At 37.2% G+C, this 21,446-nt stretch overlaps 1 protein-coding gene across 1 annotated transcript; it reads right to left on the minus strand.

The window, feature by feature from the left end:
* Positions 1-1,621: 1,621 nt before the first annotated feature.
* LOC589309 (ATP-binding cassette sub-family D member 2) lies at positions 1,622-16,179 on the minus strand. Its single transcript, XM_788953.4, is given in 12 exon segments — positions 1,622-2,244; positions 2,669-2,794; positions 3,922-4,006; positions 4,611-4,756; positions 5,567-5,712; positions 7,088-7,185; positions 7,880-8,039; positions 12,482-12,603; positions 13,414-13,594; positions 14,033-14,217; positions 15,247-15,604; positions 15,606-16,179. Coding segments are annotated over 12 exon segments (2,352 nt in total). The 5' UTR covers positions 16,044-16,179; the 3' UTR covers positions 1,622-1,937.
* Positions 16,180-21,446: the final 5,267 nt, after the last annotated feature.

A 21,446-nucleotide genomic window follows, 5' to 3' on the forward strand; every position in this document is an offset into this window, starting at 1 on the left:
TATGACAAAGCTTACCAGTACATGCCCTCCTGGCTCGCTGCAAAATATAACTATCGGTATGTCTTAATATCATGAACTAATGACCTATCATTAATTTATATCCCTTCTATGAATATTCATGAGTATTCTAAATACATGATTGGTCAATTGGTGCTCGCATGATAAATTATAATTTCACTACCGAATAGCTTTCACTATTTTTCCTGGGCAGAACTGCACATGCTCTATTTAACATTTTTTTCCAAGGCACTACTGCGCATGCTCACTGTTCATTGACATAATTTGTGTCAAATTTGAACGTGCAGACGACCCGCTGAGCAAGTCCTTACAGAGACTGCTCATAACCTTGCCGCCTGCAGTATCGGCGTAAGTCAATGGTACTTTAGCCCTGCGCTCGATCCAGATTAGCTGGTAGCTGGTAGCTGGTAGCAGAATCATGCATAAAGCCTGTATAAAGCCAAGACTTACTTGACAAGCTGGATCTTCAGCCTAGCTGAATAGGTAGAACCATAATTTGTTTGCAAAATTTAAAATTAAAAATTATAGAGCAGCAGACTCACACAGCTTAACAATACAAATTTCAAATTTATCGATAGCAATAAACAATAAATTTGATCATACATAAAATTATATCGATAGTGTACAAATGATAATCAAGCTAATTCATCATCTTCCTAGTTTCTTTTGATTATCTTTCTAATCATAAAACATCAATAAATAATCCATCAATTGGCACTTTTTTTTCCCTCCAAAACATGTAAAACTTAATTTAAATAATTATAACTAAGTTATAATTTAATAAAAGATCATATATCATAACACATTCATAACATCTAATTTCCATCAGTTTCACACTATTTCAGACTCTCTCTCTCTACTACAATACTCAGTTGCTGTTTGAAGCTGCAGTTCACATAATATGTTCACTTGACCGTGTATTTTTATACTGGTCTTTCTCTCATCTTCTCTCTTTCCCTAACTTCCTATCATTTTTCCTTGCTCTCTCACTATTGACAACATATACTGCTAAATCTGACATGCATCTTCCTCCTTTCATTCAATCACAGCTACACTAATTTAAATTATCCACATTTGCATGAATTACTCTCATGATTGCATACAATTAAAGTGATACACAATATTATTATCAACATATTTTGTACAGATTATAATGTCTCTTTGTGTGTATCACAAGTGCTTTGGAAATTATCTATGACCCTGGCTTGAATTCGCATTCTTTAAATGCATGAATATAAAGTTGGGAGCAAAAATAGTATAATGTGGATCATTAAAAGTAAATGTACCGTAAGATAGAAGTTTCTAATATATGACCTGCTTGAGAAACTTCCTGTCTGTTAGCAATACCGAAATGAAAAAAGCTGAAAAAATTGATACACAAATTTTAAAGAGTTATTTCACTCTGTGCATTTTGTACTCTCTAGTCTTCTTCTTATTTCTGTTTCCCTTGTTCCTGAAGCAACTTTAAATCAATTTTATTTTATATGCTGAATAGTACGTTTAATAGGTGTGTAAAATGTGTAAAATGAAGGTGATAATACTTCACACCTTCCTCCATTCCTTAGTATCTACAAAGACTCTCCATCCCTTATGGCCTTGTTCATTTTTAGTCCGGGAATTTTGTTCAAAACAAATATAAAGCACCCTTAACCTAGACTTATACAAGCTCACTATACATACTGATCTAAATTCTATAAAATAGAAATTTAATAGCAGCTCATTTCATATGCTACTTTTGATGCCTGCTTTGCTCAAACTATTGCTTACATTTTGCTTGATCCCTTAATAAGGTGTCAAAACCGCTCAATCCTCATAGCACTGCGCAAAACTTCATTTACACTATGTAATGTCCTCTCTCTCTCTCTCTCTCTTTGTTCTGGCAAATCATGTAGACCGATTGATTGTCTTCTGTGCCTCCATCACTGGTCACTCTCGGCAGCTTCCGGTGCTCCATTCCTTGTTTCTCCTCCTCCTTCTCCCACAACCTCCTCCTCCTCGTCGCTCCCATTCTTCTTCTTATCTTTAGAGGGCACTGTCCTCTGCACCGAGTCTTCACCCAAGATCTCACACAGTTCATTGAGTCTCTCCTGCATGCCAGGGATACCAGAGAGTTGGGATTCAAGACGTTGCTTCTCTTCGTTCAGGCTGAGACGAGCCGCGGTGTCAAGTTCCTCCAACCGCCACTGACCGGTCCCGTCAAACTGGAGGAGATGGGTGTGGTATTTCCTGTGTACAAAAAGATTAAGAACCTTTATACATCATGCTTGTGTCATGGTCAGATTATCTCACTTTGTACATAAAAATATCAATGTAGATTAGATTGATTTTAAATTGATTTTTGTCTTACATTGATTAACCTAAAACTTAGCTTCAGGCCCTGTAGAGGACGACATTATGCCATGAATTTTTTTTTCATTACACAGCTTTCCAAAATGCACTACCGGTAAGCATCTAGAATTTTATCTGTGTTATTGAAACAAATAAATAGCTATAGAGTGTGCTCAAATCTACAGCTTGTATTTGATGACAGTCACAGGTGGGGTAAACAGCAAGTGACATTTTAAGCAAACATAACATTGAATTGTTCCGTAAAGAACATTAAAAATGGAGCAAAGATGAAATCAGTGACTGCATTCAAGATAAATCTTACCATAGTGACGGTCTGTGTGTGATCGTTAACATGATTATCCCAGCATCTTTTGCAGCTTGGAATATCTTGCCTTCAACATCAATGCTTACAGCACTAGTACACTCATCAAGAAGGGCAAACTGGGGCCTGTGTGGACAAAAATAGTACATCAAGGGCAACTCATTATCATTGTGTAACAGAACTCCTCTTCACTGTACAATTGTATATTTAGTTTAATAGGACATAACTGACTGAAACAGGGAAATGCACTGAATTAAACCATTGCCATTAGACATATGATTACAAATATGACTCTTCTGTCTCATGTTACAGTGCCATTATAAACAGAAAGTACTCTTGAAATATTACAATTCTATCAGTCACTTAGTAGTAGTTTAGTTTAGCTTCATTCCAAACCTTTTTTTGTAACAGAAGATTTTAATGTACCAGTATGTTTTAATTGCAACAAAATCCTGACTGTCCTGTAAGTGAGTCTATCAATGTAAACTGAGCTGGCTTATACTGGTACTGATATATAAAGATAAAAAATGGGTAGATCAATAGGTGAAAGAAGAGTTAGCCATTATCCTCTTTCAAATATCATGTACAGAGTAATCCTGACCTCACAGATTATACTGATCCCTTTATAGTATTAACAACTCTTCTTCTCATTACATTAGGCATCAATGGGAAGACTATAATAGGGTTCATATTAAGCAGCTAGTTCTGGTAAGCAAAAAGGACTAAGCAGCTCATTTTTAAGGCTCAGTGTCAATACAGTAATAAGCATTGACCAGTTATACAAAAAGGATTAAGATCATTGACCAGCAATGTCCCCCTTTGGATACACTAAACACCTACTATAATAAGTGTAGTGGGAATCCATTTTATAACTGTGCTACTTGGTATGCACATGCATATATTTAAAAATATATTAGTGTGTCTGTGGTTTTTTTTAATGATCAGCACTATTCCTCAATATCAGGATTCATACATCTGAGTACTTCATAGTGGAGTCTTGTATAGCACTCTTTGTCTGGCACATGGTCACTCCTGGTGCTCCATTATATTACACTGGCTTTAATAGCATAAAGCCTGTTCACTGCCTAAAGATTTGACAGAAATAAGTCCTACCCAGTTACCCATTTACCTCACCTCGGTGGAGTGTTGAAAATGTAGATAAATGTCTTCCAAAAGGGCATTAGTGCTGCAACAGGGATTTGAAATTGAATGAAGAACGTGTTAACGTTGATGGGAAAACCTATATTACTTACTTGTGATAGAAGAGCCTTGCCATGCCCATCCTTTGCTTCTCTCCCCCTGAGAATACATCCTTCCAATCGCTCACTGAGTCCCATCCTGAGTGACAAAAAATATCACAGTAAACATTAGTCCAGTACAATATATAATTACTCATTTGGTCAGGGGGTGTTTATTTTGGTTATAAGTAGCTACATGTATATCAATACCCCTCCAAATACACATTAATATTGTGACATTTTTGTCCCTTTTTTTATTAGTAACCAGCTTTTATGCCACTCACATATTTGTTCTATTTTGTTTACCTATATCTTTGATCCATTTTGTTCACCAATCATTGTAATGACAAACATGTATTTAAGAAATAAATCTGCTCTAAAGGATTTCATTTAACCGTGCCACTAACTTTCCTATAAATAGTGCCTATCTGAGAGCATACACACACAAATAGATTTACAAATGGGCAAAGATACAATGAGAAAAGGGGAGGCTGTAATGTTATACAAAATAAGTTGAAGATCAACAGATTTCTTTCAATATGCCGGTAAGTAATCAATTCTGAAAATCTCCAAACCCACACCATGATTAAACATTTCTGCAAATAATCTCAGTAGACCAAGCTGAATTCATCAACATCTATTCCCATTTAGTTGACAAATATTTTGAAAATCCACTCTCTGGAAACTGCTACCGGTCCACATACCTCCTTCTCTTGTCACAATGTACTGTAAGTTGACTATACCAAGGATGTTCTCTAGATCATCATCTGTCATCCCTTTCTTGGCCATCTCTTTCAAGGAATCTGGGTAGATGACCTGATCTCTCAATGTGCCAAGAGACATGTATGGTCTGAAGAAGAAAACCAATCATTCATAATGTTATGATTAATGGTGCAGGAAACAAATGAATGTTTCACATAGAAAATATGTGAACCTGCTGCAAAGTTATGTCAAAATGAGTTTATGAGTTCAGCAGACATATCGACTACAGCTGCTTTTTTTTGTTCTGCGGACTGAATTGTGATGATTTAAGACAGGAGAGTTGGATTCAGTGTAAAGGATCACTGTGCCAATACCATTAAAAGGAAAATTATGATTGTATCATCAGCTATTCTCTTACATTTTGATTTATATATGTAGAGGGCTCTGTTCTAAAATGTCTAGGAATGTACATGCCGTGTGATGGTATTATGACCATGTTAAATAACGTGTATAAGGGTTGAGGGTTAATGTTTGATAGCTTTAGACTGCACATTTGTGGTATCTATATACCATGTAATATGAACATGCCAAAACCCACGATTAATAATAATAAAAATATTAGTGTAAACTTATAGACCGCACACACCATCCAGGGACACTCATGCCGCTAGCTCAGCAACAGTTCTCTTTAAAGCCTGTCTGCACTAGTTTGGCCAGGGGGATTAGACCTCCCTGCAAGGTCACTGACAGGTGGTTATCTCATCAAATCAGATCTCTCTTTTAACATAAGAAAAAGGGGATCATTGGGGACCAACAGGCACCGATTAGGCATTGTTTGCTATATAGAGGTGCAAGTAGCTATAAATAGTGCAGGGGGCTTTATACATGTGCAAGTAAAGTAAATGTTTATTTGATAATAGAGTTTTCATTTGAGAGTCAGGTATAAACTGAGCAGTACCTTTGTGGTATGAAGACCATATGATGTGGATCTGGTTTGACTAGCTTGCCTCTGTAGACGGGCCAAAGACCACACAGGATCCTGAACAAAGAGCTCTTCCCGCAGCCATTGGGTCCAGTAATCAGAAGGTGCATACCTGGAGAAACCTTCACAAAGACAAAACATTCATTAGCATTTCATTAAAATTCAATTCAATTTTATTAAATTCCAATATCCACCAAGAGTACAAAATAAGGTAAAATCATAAAACAATATAAAGCAGATAACAATAAAAGAAAGAGCATTATTGGAATTGGGTGGCCATACAAAAAAAAGGGTATTGTATCTAGCATTTTGTAAATCTTCCATTTTCTTACTATATTCTTACATCAAAATTCCATTTACTGGTAAAGACACTTGCCACAAGTTTCAAGCAGGGTCGCTTGCTTACCGGTGGCTATTTCATCATACATTAGTCACTTATAGTAAATACCTAGAAGAAAAGTCAGTCCGGTCTATAAAAATCAATGTAACATTAAAAGTGACAACGGTCATATCTGTCTATTTAGACCGCCCAAGGGGAAAACAGGGAAACTGGCCACCAATTACAGGCGGTCTTTCTAGACAGGTTCTTCAACACATGTTTTTTCCTGTATAAGTGACCCCTATAGACAGGTGGCCTTTATAGAGAGGTGGCGGCAAGGACAGGTTTGACTGCATGTCACAATATTGAATTTGAACTTTGAATTTATCATTCAATAATAAACACATAACAAAAAGACAGGTTGTTTTTTAAGGCACAGTCTACTAGGAGACAATGTCAATAAAAACAAGTTAGTGGCAATACTCTTCTCATTATTACTGCTGATAGTCGGTCAGCTAGAATGTTAACGTTTTCAAAAATAATACTTTGAAAGCAGGTTGGTTTGAACTGTTTGATTTTACTTATTTTAATAGAACAAGTACGTATTAATAAGTTTCAAAGTCTGATAGACAGACTGGTTTTGAAGATAACACATGCCCTAGATCAGTTGAGGGTCAAGAGGACCCATTTATCACCTGAACACGTCAGACAGTCAAAATAACTTAAAGACAAAGACAAAGAGATATATATGATAAACTCACATCATGCATCTTCTTGCAAGTTTTACAAACTCATTTCAAATCCCTATCCCTAGTTTCCCAATGTTCCCTAAATGCCACATAACATTATAGTCTTAAAGATACACACAATGAAAAAATAAATGAATACCAGTAAATAAATACTGGGGTGTGTGAAGTTATGAACCAACGAGGCGGCATCACAGCTAAATCATTATACAATGCCACACTTACTTACCAAGGAAAGGTATGTATCTTGTCTGGAAGTATGTGATTTTCTCTGATTAGTGATTGCATACAGCAGAATGTAGTCTGTTCTAAACCAGCCAGAATATGTGCACAGCTCCCCTTTAAACATTAGTATGGAGCGTTTGTGCTCTGCGCAATGAATTCCTATACACTTCTTGGTGTGCCTGTCTACCTCGTCTCCACGGTACATACCTTTAATGACAAGCTTGAGATGACCTCATCTTGGTTCGGTGTGATGATAGGCAGATTCTCTGCTATGATCAACGCAGAGTCGGTCGTGGTAACCTCCCCTATACATAAATAAATGATTCATACAGTCAGTGTCGTGTCATGAATAATCTAACTAGTTTCAGTATGCCCTGCTTGGGAAGCCACATAAAAACCTTAGCACATCCCAGGGTTACATATTGACTGTTGAGAGCTGTTTTTGAAGGAAATGATAACACACTCACCTGTCTCTAAGCAGATTATGTCCTAAAAACTCTAATTGATAAAATTGTAGTTGTAGAAACAGTCGCAACCAAACCCTGAACCCGCTAAATCACAAAATCTAAATGACCAATCTGAAAATAACTGGTAGATTTAAATATTCAAGATTTTCTTTAGCACCATGACATTTACCATTGTGGCTATTTGATTTGAAACACTTCATAAAAGCTGGCAAAGACAGATATTCATTGATTGATGAATCAATTAGTTAATGTTGGAACCACTAAGAAAGAGCATAAAATATAAAATTATAAAATCACTTAAGTATTTTTCTTTAGGGGTATGCATTCAATTTGCTTAAGCTATCATCTTCTGATCTCTTCCTTGGTGATCTCTTATTAAACTGACCCCAACCCTCTCCCCCCTCAAAAAAAAAAAAAATACATGTATGTAAATGTATATTAAAAGACTGCTGCACAGGAACTAGATTTGATTCATAAAAGCTTAATATAAAAAATGTTGATTGTTTTAAATTCATAACGTCCTAATCCCTACCTCGTAGATCAGCTGATGAGGTTACTTCCTTGATTACTTTCTGACCTTTGACCTTTCCATTGTTGGATACAGTGTTCCTGACATAACGCCCTTTACTGACGTCCTCAAAGACTGTAAGCATGTCTGATACTCTGGCGCTGTAACCTGCCAACTCAGTCACCTGGAACAAGAATTTTTCGAAAAATGCTGATCATGAAAAGTAGCTTTTTTTTTTCTTTTCAGAGTACTACATGAAGATTACTATCCAAAATTTACAAACAAGTACATAAACAATGTTTAATAGCTAATAGTCATCAGCTAACAAATGCTTCGGAAACATCTTCCGAAGATAAAAATGGATTATCAAATGCAGATTAAATTGTAATACATGTTGATAGTATACATGTACATGCCCCCCCCCCCTCTCTTAAAGGGCAGTCCAGCCTTAAATTTTTAGAATTCCCTTGTAAAAATCTTGAAATTTGGGGAGTCCAGAATTACATGTAGATTTTGATTTTTGAGCACCCATGTGTCCCACGCACCTGCTACAGTGTATAGTGTTAAGCCCTGCTAAAGTTACGTAACTAGTACTAGCTAATGTTTGTTACTCCAATGTTATTACAGGTATAAAGCAGAGTGGTCAAATACATGTAAATTGCTAAAGTTTATCAGCTACCTACCTATGTACAACTGGGTTGAGAGCAGAAAATGTAAATCTCACAGAATAAATTTTAAATTAAGGACTGTGCTCTGTATGTACGTAAATGAATGTGATACATTAAAAATCACATATTTATTTAGCTATCGTTATATCTCACAGTTTGCCATTTTTACATATTTCTGTGTTTCATTTTAACATTACTGTATCTCATAAGAACACATGCACATCATGAGACAAGATAATGTGCAAGAATACACAACGAGGACAGTCACTGATCAAGGTCGCACAGCGTCTTGTACTGCTGCCTACATATTGTACATTAGTGCATAATAATGTGCACATGCACATTAATAGCATTGTGTTACATGTAATGTGTATTGTGCGCACAAGAGAAGTGCTTCATCCTTCGGAACTAATGTACTGTACATGTGATCTATCAATTCATTTCACTGATTCAAGCTTACCTACTAACATCCTGTGTTTGTTCCTAGTTTTATCATTTAATGCAGGTACCATACCTGTAATAGTTGATGCATGTAAGTAGGTAGGACTAATTAATATACATTAATTTTACCCACATGTACCTGTACACTTTACATTCATTGAAAATGATGAATTGATTTAATTTCCCACTATAGTGCTGGTGCCTGTTTGACCATTTTGATAATTTTCAATATTATTCCAGACAGAATTGTGTTGCACTAATAAATATATCATGGTCTCCAGATGGTCAACCATATTCAATCAATACTGATTAATATTCTATTTTATTCAGACACACCAGTTTACAGTACATATAGCTTAGACATATCAAAAAGAAAGATTTTGTTTTTAATGAGAGAAAAGAATTCAGATAAATGGGTAAATATTGTATGCCTAATGCTGTAGGTAGCAGACTATACCCATGTTAGTAGTGCTCTAAAGAGACCTTCAATTCTTAGGGCTTTAAGACACAAATAAATGGAGTGCTGGTTCAGTGACTACATGTTATCTATTATGGTAGCTTTAAAAAATCACCAATAGACCATATTATCACCCAATAGGTCATATTTCAATAGTCAGAATGTGAATCGCATACATTACATGTTGTTACATTGTAGGTAGGACTCGCCAAAATGTTTGTCCTAACTAGCGACAATAAATGATGCAATTTGCCTTCTGACGATTGAAATACAATTATTCATAACCAAATAAATTAAATAATTTGCACAAGGCACTTGACAAAGATGTGTGCATTAAATTTGATTACAAAACTGGCTTCTTACTTTTAGTTTCAAATCAATTAATCAAACACTTCATATGTGATTAATCAGATTGAAGACAATTGAGTGCTTGAGATAAACAAAGTCAGCTGACTTTGCTACAGAGTGAAAGAGGATCCTCCCCTTATGTTACTAGATTATTGCTGAGTTCTTGTACCGTGTTATTGGAAGGTTTTGAGCAATAAATCTACTTGAAACTTGAGACTTAAAGAGAGATAGAGAGAGAGAGAGAGAGCGCCCGCGCGGAGGTTGAGAATCTATAGGCCAACATGTGTACACACTACATATATGTATTTCTATCAATCAGATCCTTCCTTCCTTCTGAACCTTCTGAATTTGGAGTCAGCAGCGCGGTATTCCGCATGTCGCTAACTTGTAAAGCCTTTTAATTAGACCTACAAAGATGAATAGATTCTTAAAACATTTAAAACTGTGGTCTAGTTTGACCTTTATCAACAATGTGGTCTACATTTTACTCAGGACTAACGATCAAGTAATGTGTGTCAAGCTTACTGTATCTACATACATGTATCACCATGCAGGCCGATAGTTATACGCAGCATCTTTTATGTACGTCTACACACTCCCAACACACTAAGAGCAAGGGCCAGGTTTAACTATATGCCTCGTTAACATCTTCACAATCTCCTTAAATAGTTAAATTAAAATCACTGACAGAGATTTAAAATTTAGTAGCATCCTTCAATCATAATTACATAAAATGGGAAAATTCACCAAAACTAATGTGTGATGTTTTATTTAAATAGCTCTGCATGCAGTTGATTATTGCCAATTCAAACAATGAAGGTACCGGTAGATTTAAAAAAATACCCTTTGGCTGCATTTACACTACAAGCAAACATCATTGATTTTTCTCACATTCTAATGTTTCAACGGAAGTTGCTAAGCAACTATCGGTAAACAACGAAAAACCCAAATACAAAAACCTATCACTGGAGTGTAGTTTTCTTTAAGTCGGCAGAAATTTCACCAAAATGCTCCCTCTCAAAATATCAGTGAAGGTTTCTGATTTTGGGTCATGTGATTTTCCACGCTTCTGTTCTAATGTATGCAGGGCAGCAACAAGTGGTGCACGCGCACAACTCGATCACACACAAAAAAACAGAATTATCAAACAGCAGTTGTTTCTTATTGGGGTTTTTCAGTAGTCAGTGTACATGTAAATGGCAGTCAGAAAGGTCAATTGTTTTTAAAATTGGTTTCTGTGCTGTGTAAATGAGCCTATTGTATGTCTTTCATTATCTAATCTTCAATCCAGCTTACGGTATCTCAAGCACATAGCACAGTTGAAAACTAATCACAGTACAGGGGTAATTAGTTTGGTCTTAATCAACAGAGCCATACAGAATGAAATGTTGAGAGTTGAGAGTTGAGACCCATGCTAAGAATCATATCTACAAAATCCTTTATCACCAACACCTGCAAAATTATTTTACTAAAACATGTACATGCATGTACTTGGAATTGAAATTGATAGTAATTCAAAATTTGATTGTCAGCCTGAAAAAATAGTATTGAGTTGAAATTCACTACCTCTTGGATTGTACCACAGTGGCACTAGTGCCTGTTTACACTGCATCAAATTACTACTAGGTGCTGATAACAACTGCTGTACTTTGGGTTGATTTATCTTCTATCTCTTCATAGAGAGATCAAACATTTGGTGTACATCTACATGTACATGTAGGTATCTACAGTGCGTCCCAGAAAAAACGAAACCGAGAATTATCGATGTTTTATCATAACTTAATCACAATTATAACTAATAAATGATACATATTTGTAAAGCTTAGAGCCTCCTCTTTCATTTGATGTAACTCATATAATGCTTATTTCATGCATGAGTGATTAAAATGAATTTGAAGAGGGGAAACCAAAAAGTCATTTAGCGGATGGTATCTGAATTTCAAAGAGAAAACTACATTTCTAGAAAGTTGAGTTTATGCCCTTTCATATACAGTGTAACACCTCAATCAGGAAAAATGAGCAAGGAATGACAAAGTTCCGTTTGTTTAAAGTAATGCTTGCATTTCCATAATTTTATCAAACAAGTTTGTTTTCACTGGATGCCTGCAGTAGGAACAAGCAGAATTGACAAAAGACTGAACTCCGTTTCGTTGACAATCAGCCATGCATGAAGTCTTTCGTCTTTCGAAGGACTTCAAATTTGTTCTGCTTTCATACAAATCAACTTATTACAAGGGTTGGATTGCCCTTTAAAGGAGCTATTCACTTGACCTGATCAATGTGAAATGGTTATGTTGCGGACTCTTAAACGACCTTTGGTTCAATCCTGAATTACATGTATTATGTTTCACATAATGGTATTAGAAATAGGGGCCCAATGGGCCTATACATTATCTGATGGATATATTTTGTGTAAATACCTAATCAAAAACATCTTAATCTGAGCATTTGACCCTTAAAAGGTCAATACTGAGACTGCCCTCTATAGATTCAGCACAGTACGTCCAGATGTACCCATACAAAATATATTATTAATTTTAAAATGGAAATTTAGTAACAAAATTCCTGAAACAAAAAAATAATGATAGTAAAGCACACACACACACACTCACACATACACACAAAGTGATTCTACCCCTGACCAACGACTGCCCTGACTAAAGACCACAGATACTACATTCAGAATATGAGTTGAATAATGTTTCTTCCTACCTCTTTGTACGAAGACATGATTCTCTCAATGGCATCTGCTGCTGATGAGAGCAAACCTTTTGCTGTCGTGAATCCTTGAGTTCTTAAACTCACCTCCTCACTTTCACTCACTACCTCTCCATCTATGGAATGTAAAATTAATTTGAAATAAACATTGACTGAACTTAATTACACTACGGTATTCAAGTAACCCGTTATCATGATAGAATTACTGACCAGTAGATATTCTGTAAGACTTATGACAGAACACTCTCCACATGTATTGATAAAATCTTAAAATCTTAAAATATAAACAAATTAATAACAGCTCGACAAAACAAATGATAAATTGTATCCAATCAAAAAATAAGATTGCTAACTAAATCAGATAATAAAATTACCACCCATCGAAACGTAAAACATACTATAAGAAAAGCACATTAATAACACAGTACTTAGCAATAGTACCGGTATATGGCAGAAGATTAATTAAAGTAAAGAATAGATAAATTAACCAAGACTTAATTATATCATGTTTATCTCATTATCATATCATATAATTGCTTGGCTAATGTTGCAGCAATGTAAATACAATGTAATTTCTTGAGCCTGTCTATGAATGTACATTGTACATTGGACCAAGAAAACACAATTTTACATGACATTACTCACAGTGTCCTGTCAAAACTATATAAGGATTATCAAAGAGCAACAGTATATTCTGATCCACTTAAAGTGGATCATAATAAAATACACAACCTCAATAAGTCATAAATAAGCAAACCTGTCAAAAATAAATCAAGATTATCAAAGAGCAACATGTTTCTATGATGTACAGTGCCCAACTACCATCGGTGAAATCTTCAAATCGGGGGGGGGGAGGGTTGTAAGTACAGCTTATTTATCTATTTCAAATTTTACTTGGACTTGCTTGCCGATTCCTAATTGCTTACCCACTAGTGTAGGTCCTTCGGAAGTCATAATTGGTATAGCAACCATCATCATCCCAGAGGCTGACCACATGTACTTCATAAGAAACTGCTCTAGCATCACATACCACAAACGTTTCTTGAATATCAGGGTCATCTGACGCTTCAACGAGTGGTATTTCTGCAACAGATTTCTGTGCTCCACCTATAGGTGTGCACAATCAATAAAAGCTAAAAGGTAAAACTTCATTTATTAACAAATGCAGTTGGACATGAAAATGTTATGTGGTACGAAAATTGTGTGCAAATTCAATATTTACTCTTTAACAAGAAGAAAGTAGAGCCAATTATCAAAGAAGATGATCTACTTTATCATGAAAACAAGTATGGTAAATGTGTGATTCAGACTGATCACTTAGCTTGAGAAAGTCCACAGGAGTGGATGAAAGCTTGCAAAACAAATGTAAGGTTGGTAGAAGCCTAAAAACTACATGTTATCATTATCCCCAACTGATGAAAGTTTTCTGTATCAAGTATGGAAAACATTGTCATGTGGCATGAGGTAAACGTCTGAAGTCAGCTGTGTACCTACAGTGTACTATGTTTGTGATGTGTTTTGACTGTGCAAATATAAATCATGTACCTCGTGTCCATTGTAGAAAGCAATCTCCTCTGCATTAGTGATGATCCTGGAGTGAACGAATCTCAACTGTCCTTTACGATGTGCCTCCTCTGCTACCAACCTTCCAAACTTAGGGGATGCCATCCTTAGGATCTTAGCTGTCAAAATCAAGACTGATCCAGCTATGAGTCCAGGAACATTGGTACCTAAGCAAAGAAGAGAGAAATACATGTACCGTATATATATGCCAAAACAATTTTTTTAAACATAGCAAATTACTGATAGTTTGAGCTCAGTCCTTCTAATTGGGAAGGGACTGGCCCATTGCTTTGGATTTTATCTACAAATGAACTGTTAATTAAAAAATAATGAGCGGGTGGGGATGGAGGTGGGGGATTAGCCAGCTTTTTCTGAATGACCTAGTTGTGCTAATTGGTATCCCCGAAGATCGGTTTTGGAAAAAGGCTCCGGTATATTAAATTTCATGGAATAAATGTTTTTCAAAAATCCAACAATGTATAAACAAAATGTAATAAAAGTATGGTTCCATAAAGGACTTATCCAAACTCCAAAGTATATTTAACAGAGTTGAGTTGAACTGTTAGTGAAAATCTTTTAAGCATATAAGTCTATGTAGACTAATTACATTCAACAAATTAAAACTGAATATGCAATCATCATACAGGAAAGAGTTAAAAACTATATACTGTAGTATTTGCAAATGCATGGAGTAGATTGTCAAAAATGTCTATTAGAAAATTCACCAAAAAAGGTTTATTAGAAAATTAACCAAAAAAAGGACTTGTTCAGCGGTCCTTCTACTCCAGACTAAGGTCAAGAACCCACACACACACACACACGCATACACAAAGCATATAAAATATATATAGAGACTCATGCAGGCTATGTGAATTGATAAGTAAGAATACTTTGATAAATGATATTAGAAACATTATTTTAACAACAACTACATTTTGCAAATTTTACAAATGCAATATATAGTCTGGCAACGTTCGTGGACGATGCTTTGCATGTTAGTAGTAGATGCCCAGAAAACGTCACTCACAGGGGTTCAAAATAGCAACAACAAAAATCGCCTCGCCGCTATGCAGCTCTTGGACGATGCTCTGCATTTGGTCTACCCACCCCCCCCCCCTTAACAGAAACTAGATTCGCCCCTGTACATTAATCAACTTACACAGAAGCCCACATAGAATTTACTATGACTTATTTACCTGCATTGCCCTGTCTAGCAAGTCGAACAAGAGCAATGGTCATCAGCACTACATCCAGCAATGGCTTTGTCAGACTTGAATACAGATGAGCAACTGATTCACAGAATATTGTCACATCTTCAGTCAAATTCTGGTCTACATTGGCAATTCTGCTGTCCAAATTACCAACTCGATAGTAGGTCTGATTCTTGAAGTAGAGATTGTAGGAATGATCAACGAGTCTGGTACGAAATGCAAGAGAGAGACTTGACTCCAAGAAGCGTATTGTGCTATTGATGAAGGTAGCTGGAACAGCAAGGGCCAACCACTTCATGATTTGATAGATAAATCCTCTGAGATTAGTATCAACAATTGTTTTTTACCATTCCTCCTTCCAAATGAGCAACATAAATTGACAAGAAAGTTCTTGTCACTAAACTCACAGTGTGTAAAAACAGAATTCCAAATTCTTTGGTCCATATTCCTGGCAAGATAATGCGGAAAAGTTTCCTGAGGCGAATGTAAAAGTCTTTTCCTACTAATGTAGATGAGCTTGATGGATTCGCTGAATGTTGTGGACTGCTATTTTCTCCAGTTACCTCACCCTGTGCGTCCGAATTGTGTTGGCCATTATTTGTGCCAGTAGAGCCGGTTTTCTTTACCGGGTCGCGAGTGAGCAGGCCCCCGAGTCCAGAGCGGTGGAGAACACTAGCACCACTCTTTACCTGGTAGGCAACAAAGAGTGCAACTGCTACTCCTCCAATAACTTTGGGGTTCCTCAAATTCTTGTGGATGGATGCCCTGAGTAATTGCGACATGACGCCGATCTAATGATGAGCTCTTCGAGCAAAATTTCTAAAATAGATGTGAATTTTTCTTCACTTGTCAAGTCATTGCCTCTGTCACTTTGTTATCACCGGTATGCACACTAATAAGAGATGCTAGTTTATCGAAACCGTCATGCGCGGCATCAATAGAAATGTCTAGTGCTGAAAAAAGCGTATCGTGCTAAACTCATGTAAGGGTACTTATTGTTTGTCTGTCTGTAAAATGCCTGTCAATCACCGCTTTTTGCTCCCCATACTATTATGCCGCATTTTTGTTTGTTAATTTGTTTGTGCCTATCAACATATAATCAACCTAAACCTTGTCACATATTTTGTAATCAAAGGAGCCTTCCTTCTTGGCAAAGAAGGACCCTTTGAGGCTTTGACCATAAAACATGTTCATACCCCAAGTTAACAGAACAAGGAGGAGACGAAGAGAAAGAAGAAGAAGAAGAAGAAGAAATTCTGCACGAAAATCTTTTCTTTCAAAAGGATAATACGTCTGATATGTGTCCTAAATTTCAAAATAGGAGTGCCATACAGGATCTCCCCTTCAGCAACCATCGGTTGAACTTGTGCCGTCACGGTCAATTATTCCATTTATAATATAATAATAATTTTGTTTACCCAAAGAAGATTTCATACTGGCATCAATGCTGACTCCTGAGTGCCCTCCACCAATACTAGATCAATGGATATAAGACGGACTATGAACAATCGGGATTCACTCCTTTCATACACCTAACCGGGATCGTATCCATCTTTCTTCTGTTCATGCCGATACAAATTAAACTTTAATTCGGTGGCCAATCCTGAAGAATTTCATTATTCAGAATTTTTCAGGGTCCCACACCCACCTCAAGTATCTTGTCCAGAACATGAGAATAGTATGCATCATAAAAAAAACTCAAGTGCTATAAAGCCCTCCACCCTCCTCCCCCCCCCCCCCCCCTCCTGACATTCCGAAACGGCAGGGATGCTGACGTCAATTTTTGTTTGCACTGATTTAGTCCGAAGAAGGATTGAGTTATTAGGCTCGCTTACAACTCCTTGGTCTGGGCGCCCCTTTACTAGATGTTAAGTGTTTTAATGACACCCTTCTCTCCATCATAAAGTGCCTCCAAGGTAGATGCTCCAATATCATAATTTAAGGATACAAAATTCTCATTATGATTATTATATACTATATTCACACCAGGGGCGGATCTAGGGGGGGGGGGGTTAGAGGTTTAACCCCCCCCCCCCTTCGGCTGACAAAAAAAGAATGTCGGGGGCATTTTTTGTGTAGTGCTTTCTACCCCCCCCCCTCCCCCTCCCCCTCCCCCTGAAATATAGGTCTGCACTTTTTTTCAAATTTTGGGGGTCAAAATGGAGGGGAAAGGGAATGTAGTGCTCATTAATTTTACCCGTATTCGTTTTTTTTTATTTAAAGGAACATGGATCCGTGTTGGAAAATAGCTTACTCAGTTTTTAGTACATTTTACAACATTTTGGATACATTCTCTGGTCAGGGGGAGGTGCACGGAAAAAGGGGGAAAAGAAGGAGATTGGGGGGACCTTGCCTCCCAGCTGTTACCTACCCCCCCCCCCTCCCCCCCCCCCCCCCGTCAAAAAATAAGAGAGAATGAAGGAAAGGGAAAGAAAAAAGGAAAAGAGGAGATAAAGGGAAGGAAAAAAGAGGAAGAAGAAAAGAAAAGAAGGGGGATATCAGTTGTAATTTTCACGCCAACAAGTTGCCCTTGCCCCCCCCCCCCACCCCATCACACTTAAAACAGAGAGAAGAAAGGGAAGGGAAAGGAAAAGAGGAGAGAAAGGGAAAGAAAAAAAGAGGAAGAAGAAAGGTAGGGGGGATCAGTTGCGATTTTCCCCGCCAACAAGGTGAAGATCGGGGGAGGGGGGGGGGTACTGGCGTATTGATGGGGGAGGGGGCTTGGGGGAGACAGATGCCCTCAAATATAATTCAAAATTGGTTTATTTCTAATTCGATACCGGTGATTTACAAATGTTGCTAAAATGACAAAATTTTCCGAAATATTTCCTCAAACTAGTAAATTATACTTTTGTATGCGTTTGTTGGAAAATGGCAAATTCCTAAAGAAAGAAAGAATAGTATGCCTTTCTCACAAAATAATGAGGTGTCAAAATTTGCTCATCTGACCGTGAATAAATGCATAAAACCCCTGAGCTTCCCGGAGCTCTGCCCCATGGATTTCACCTAGGGGCCTAAGGCGGGAACCTGGATGCTCATCTGACGGTAATTCAATGCTTAAAACCCCTGAGCTTCTGGGGTCTCCGCCACCTGGACCTCACGCCAATTAGTAACCTGCCAGTGTCACAAATAAGGTATCAAAATATGCTCATCTTACCGTAATTTATTGCCTCAAACCCCTGAGCTTCCGGGGGCTCTGCCCCCTGGACCCCACGCCAATTCGTGACCTGCCAGTGTCACAAATAAGGTATCAAAATATGCTCATCTAACGGCAATTTAATGTATAAAACCCCTGAGCTTCTGGTAGCTCCGCCCCAGGGACCCCACACCATTTTGTGACCTGCCAGTGTTACAAATAAGGTATACAAATATGCTCATCTGACCGACCGTAATTTATTGCCTCAAACCCCTGAGCTTCCGGGGGCTCTGCCCCCTGGGCCCCACGCCAATTCGTGACCTGCCAGTGTCACAAATAAGGTATCAACATTATGCTCACCTGACCGTTAGTAAATGCCTATAGCCCCTGAACTTCTGGGGGCTCCACCCCTTGATCCCCCGCGGGGCTTCGCATCTAGACCCCCCCCCCCCCGCCAATTTACGCTACGCTCTACCTGATCTTAAGTACCACCCCACCCCCACCTCCACCCCCATCTACTTAGCGAAACGTTCAGCGGGGCCTGCATGTAAGAATGGGGTGATGCGGATTTTTTTGTTTGTTTACCCCCCCCCCCCTCCCCCCCCTCCCCCCCCCCTCCCCCCCCCCCCACAAAAAAAGACAAAACACGTTTTTGCTCATTTCGCCACTGCCGGTGTCACCATTACGTACCAATATTTTGCTCGCATACTTTCAAATTTGGCCCCCCCCCCCCTAAGAAATCCTGGATCCGCGCCTGGAGGGAGTGACATATCGAAAGAAGTGACCGAAGTCAAACATACTTAGATCATTATTGTTGCAACGAATAACAACTTCTTCTAAAACGTATTATGATGCGAGGAATTGTAAAAGTAATATTGGGATTCAAACCCCAATTGTTGTTTCTGAAAGTAATTTTCCAGTGAAAGACTTGATTGGGGCAAAAAATTGTGAATATTTAAAATTGAGATTATACTCGAATAAAGAAGTAGAATATAACTCTTAAAGCCCCTCTGTACTAGTTTGGCATGGTCTTAGGTGAATTATATGTCCATTTTGTTCTCCATTATGTACCTTGCACTCATATGACAATAGGCTTACTTCGAAGCATGCAAAACAGATTATTTTTCTTAGCACTGATCATAATTTATTCACCTGTTATATTTTTCCTATGAATTTGTTTAAGTCATACCATAAAATATTTATTTTTCCACCTCCATTACCCACTTCCGTTATCCCACCATCAATATTCTTTGATCTTAGGTGTATTATTTGTTATGAATGTACTATTTTTAAAGACTTTTTAATACTATTGTATTAATTAAATGGAGGTCACTGGCAGGTGGTTATCTCATCAAATCAGCTCTCAATTAACATAAGAACAAGGGCATCATGGGGGATCAACCGGTACCGCTTAGCCATTCTTGGCTGTATAGCGGGCGGAAGTAGATATAGGCCTACGTAGCGCAGAGGGGCTTAAAGCTAGTTAACTTGACCATGAGCTTTTAATTAATGTAGCGTCAATTTCCATCCTGTTTAGGTTTTTTGGCAACTTCTAGGAAAATTTCGAATTTTGTTTTTCTTTTTTTCTTTTTTCTTTCTTATGTCTGTTACATGTACTTTTCTCTAAGCGCCATGAGCACTAAAAGGTGGACCTGTGCGCTATACAAGTAGCCACTATTATTATTATTAGATTATTATAAACTATCACGCACATTCATATTTTTAATGATGATAAAAATATATGAGAATGGGATATCGAGGCAAAAAAAGTTCTATAGTACTTCCAGTATAAACATGTATTATTGTATAATCAATTTCGTATTGTGGTAATCATGGTTTTTAAACGTTTGACTTCCCCCGACTGTTTTAAGGTAAGCTTCTGTCCGTATTTTGAATATGAATCCACATTTTACGGTTTAAAGGTAAGGGTTCTTTGTATCGCTCCCCTTTCATCTCTACCTCTGTATGTCTCTCTCTCTCTCTCTCTCTCTCTCTCTCTCTCTCTCTCTCTCTCTCTCGCACACTCTCGCTTTCTCTGTCTCTCTATATGTCTCTCCCCTCCTCAGTTCTTCACTCTCCCTCTCCTTCTCCACCTCTTCTTTCCATCTCATCCCTCGCTCTATTCCTCCCTCTAAATGGCAAGATTATTTGAAAAGGATGTTATTGTCCGGAACGGTTAAAAAAAATTATAACGGATTTCGTTCAGATGGCAGTTGTACTGATGGTGCGAGTCATTGTCCAAACCTCAATGAGAAATACAATCAATCATTATGATTAATAACATCGTCTTCTCATGTTATGTATATTGTGAATATAATTGTGTTTTATTTTCAAAGGGATCATATTTTTGTTTGGAGTAAAGGGGATATCATAATGTCGATTATGTTTTAATAGTTAGATTTCTCTCTATATACAATGTCTGTATTCAATACTTACTTATCCTACTGGTAAGAGTTTTATTTTTCGTCACGCCACTTGGAGATCAAACGGTGTGCCTCTGAACGAATGAAACACGATAGTGCTTATATCATTTCGTTGCACTGGTCTTTTGATACTTTTAAATTTCAGAGTTATATCTTTCTGAGTCACTTTCTTTGAAATATTTATAAGATTAAGATATTTACTAATAATAAGGTATATACGCGTACTTTCCACTTAATACACATGGCTCATATTATTATCCCTCTCCATGATTCCAGTGCCCCTAGCTTCAGTGCTTGGGTCCATGCTACGCCACTGAATGCAAAGTAGAAAAATTATGACAAATAAACAGCGTTTTCTCCGTTAGGTTTCCTCTTTTTTTTTTGCATTGATCAAAGTACAAAGGGTATAGCTTACATATGGTAGAATATCACAATATCTACAAGAGTTTATAGCATTCACAATGTGTACAATCACAGTCATGAAAGATTTACATAATATAATCATGTTACATAACAATACCTATCTAGTTTACAGCCATACAATGACCGTGACAGAATTTTATAGATCTGAATAATATATATTTATATAGTTATATATATATTTGAACAATGGTACAATAAATATT

Source organism: Strongylocentrotus purpuratus, unplaced genomic scaffold (genome assembly GCF_000002235.5).
Source record: "Strongylocentrotus purpuratus isolate Spur 01 unplaced genomic scaffold, Spur_5.0 spur5_scaffold_6, whole genome shotgun sequence".
NCBI classification, from domain to species: Eukaryota; Metazoa; Echinodermata; class Echinoidea; order Camarodonta; family Strongylocentrotidae; genus Strongylocentrotus; species Strongylocentrotus purpuratus.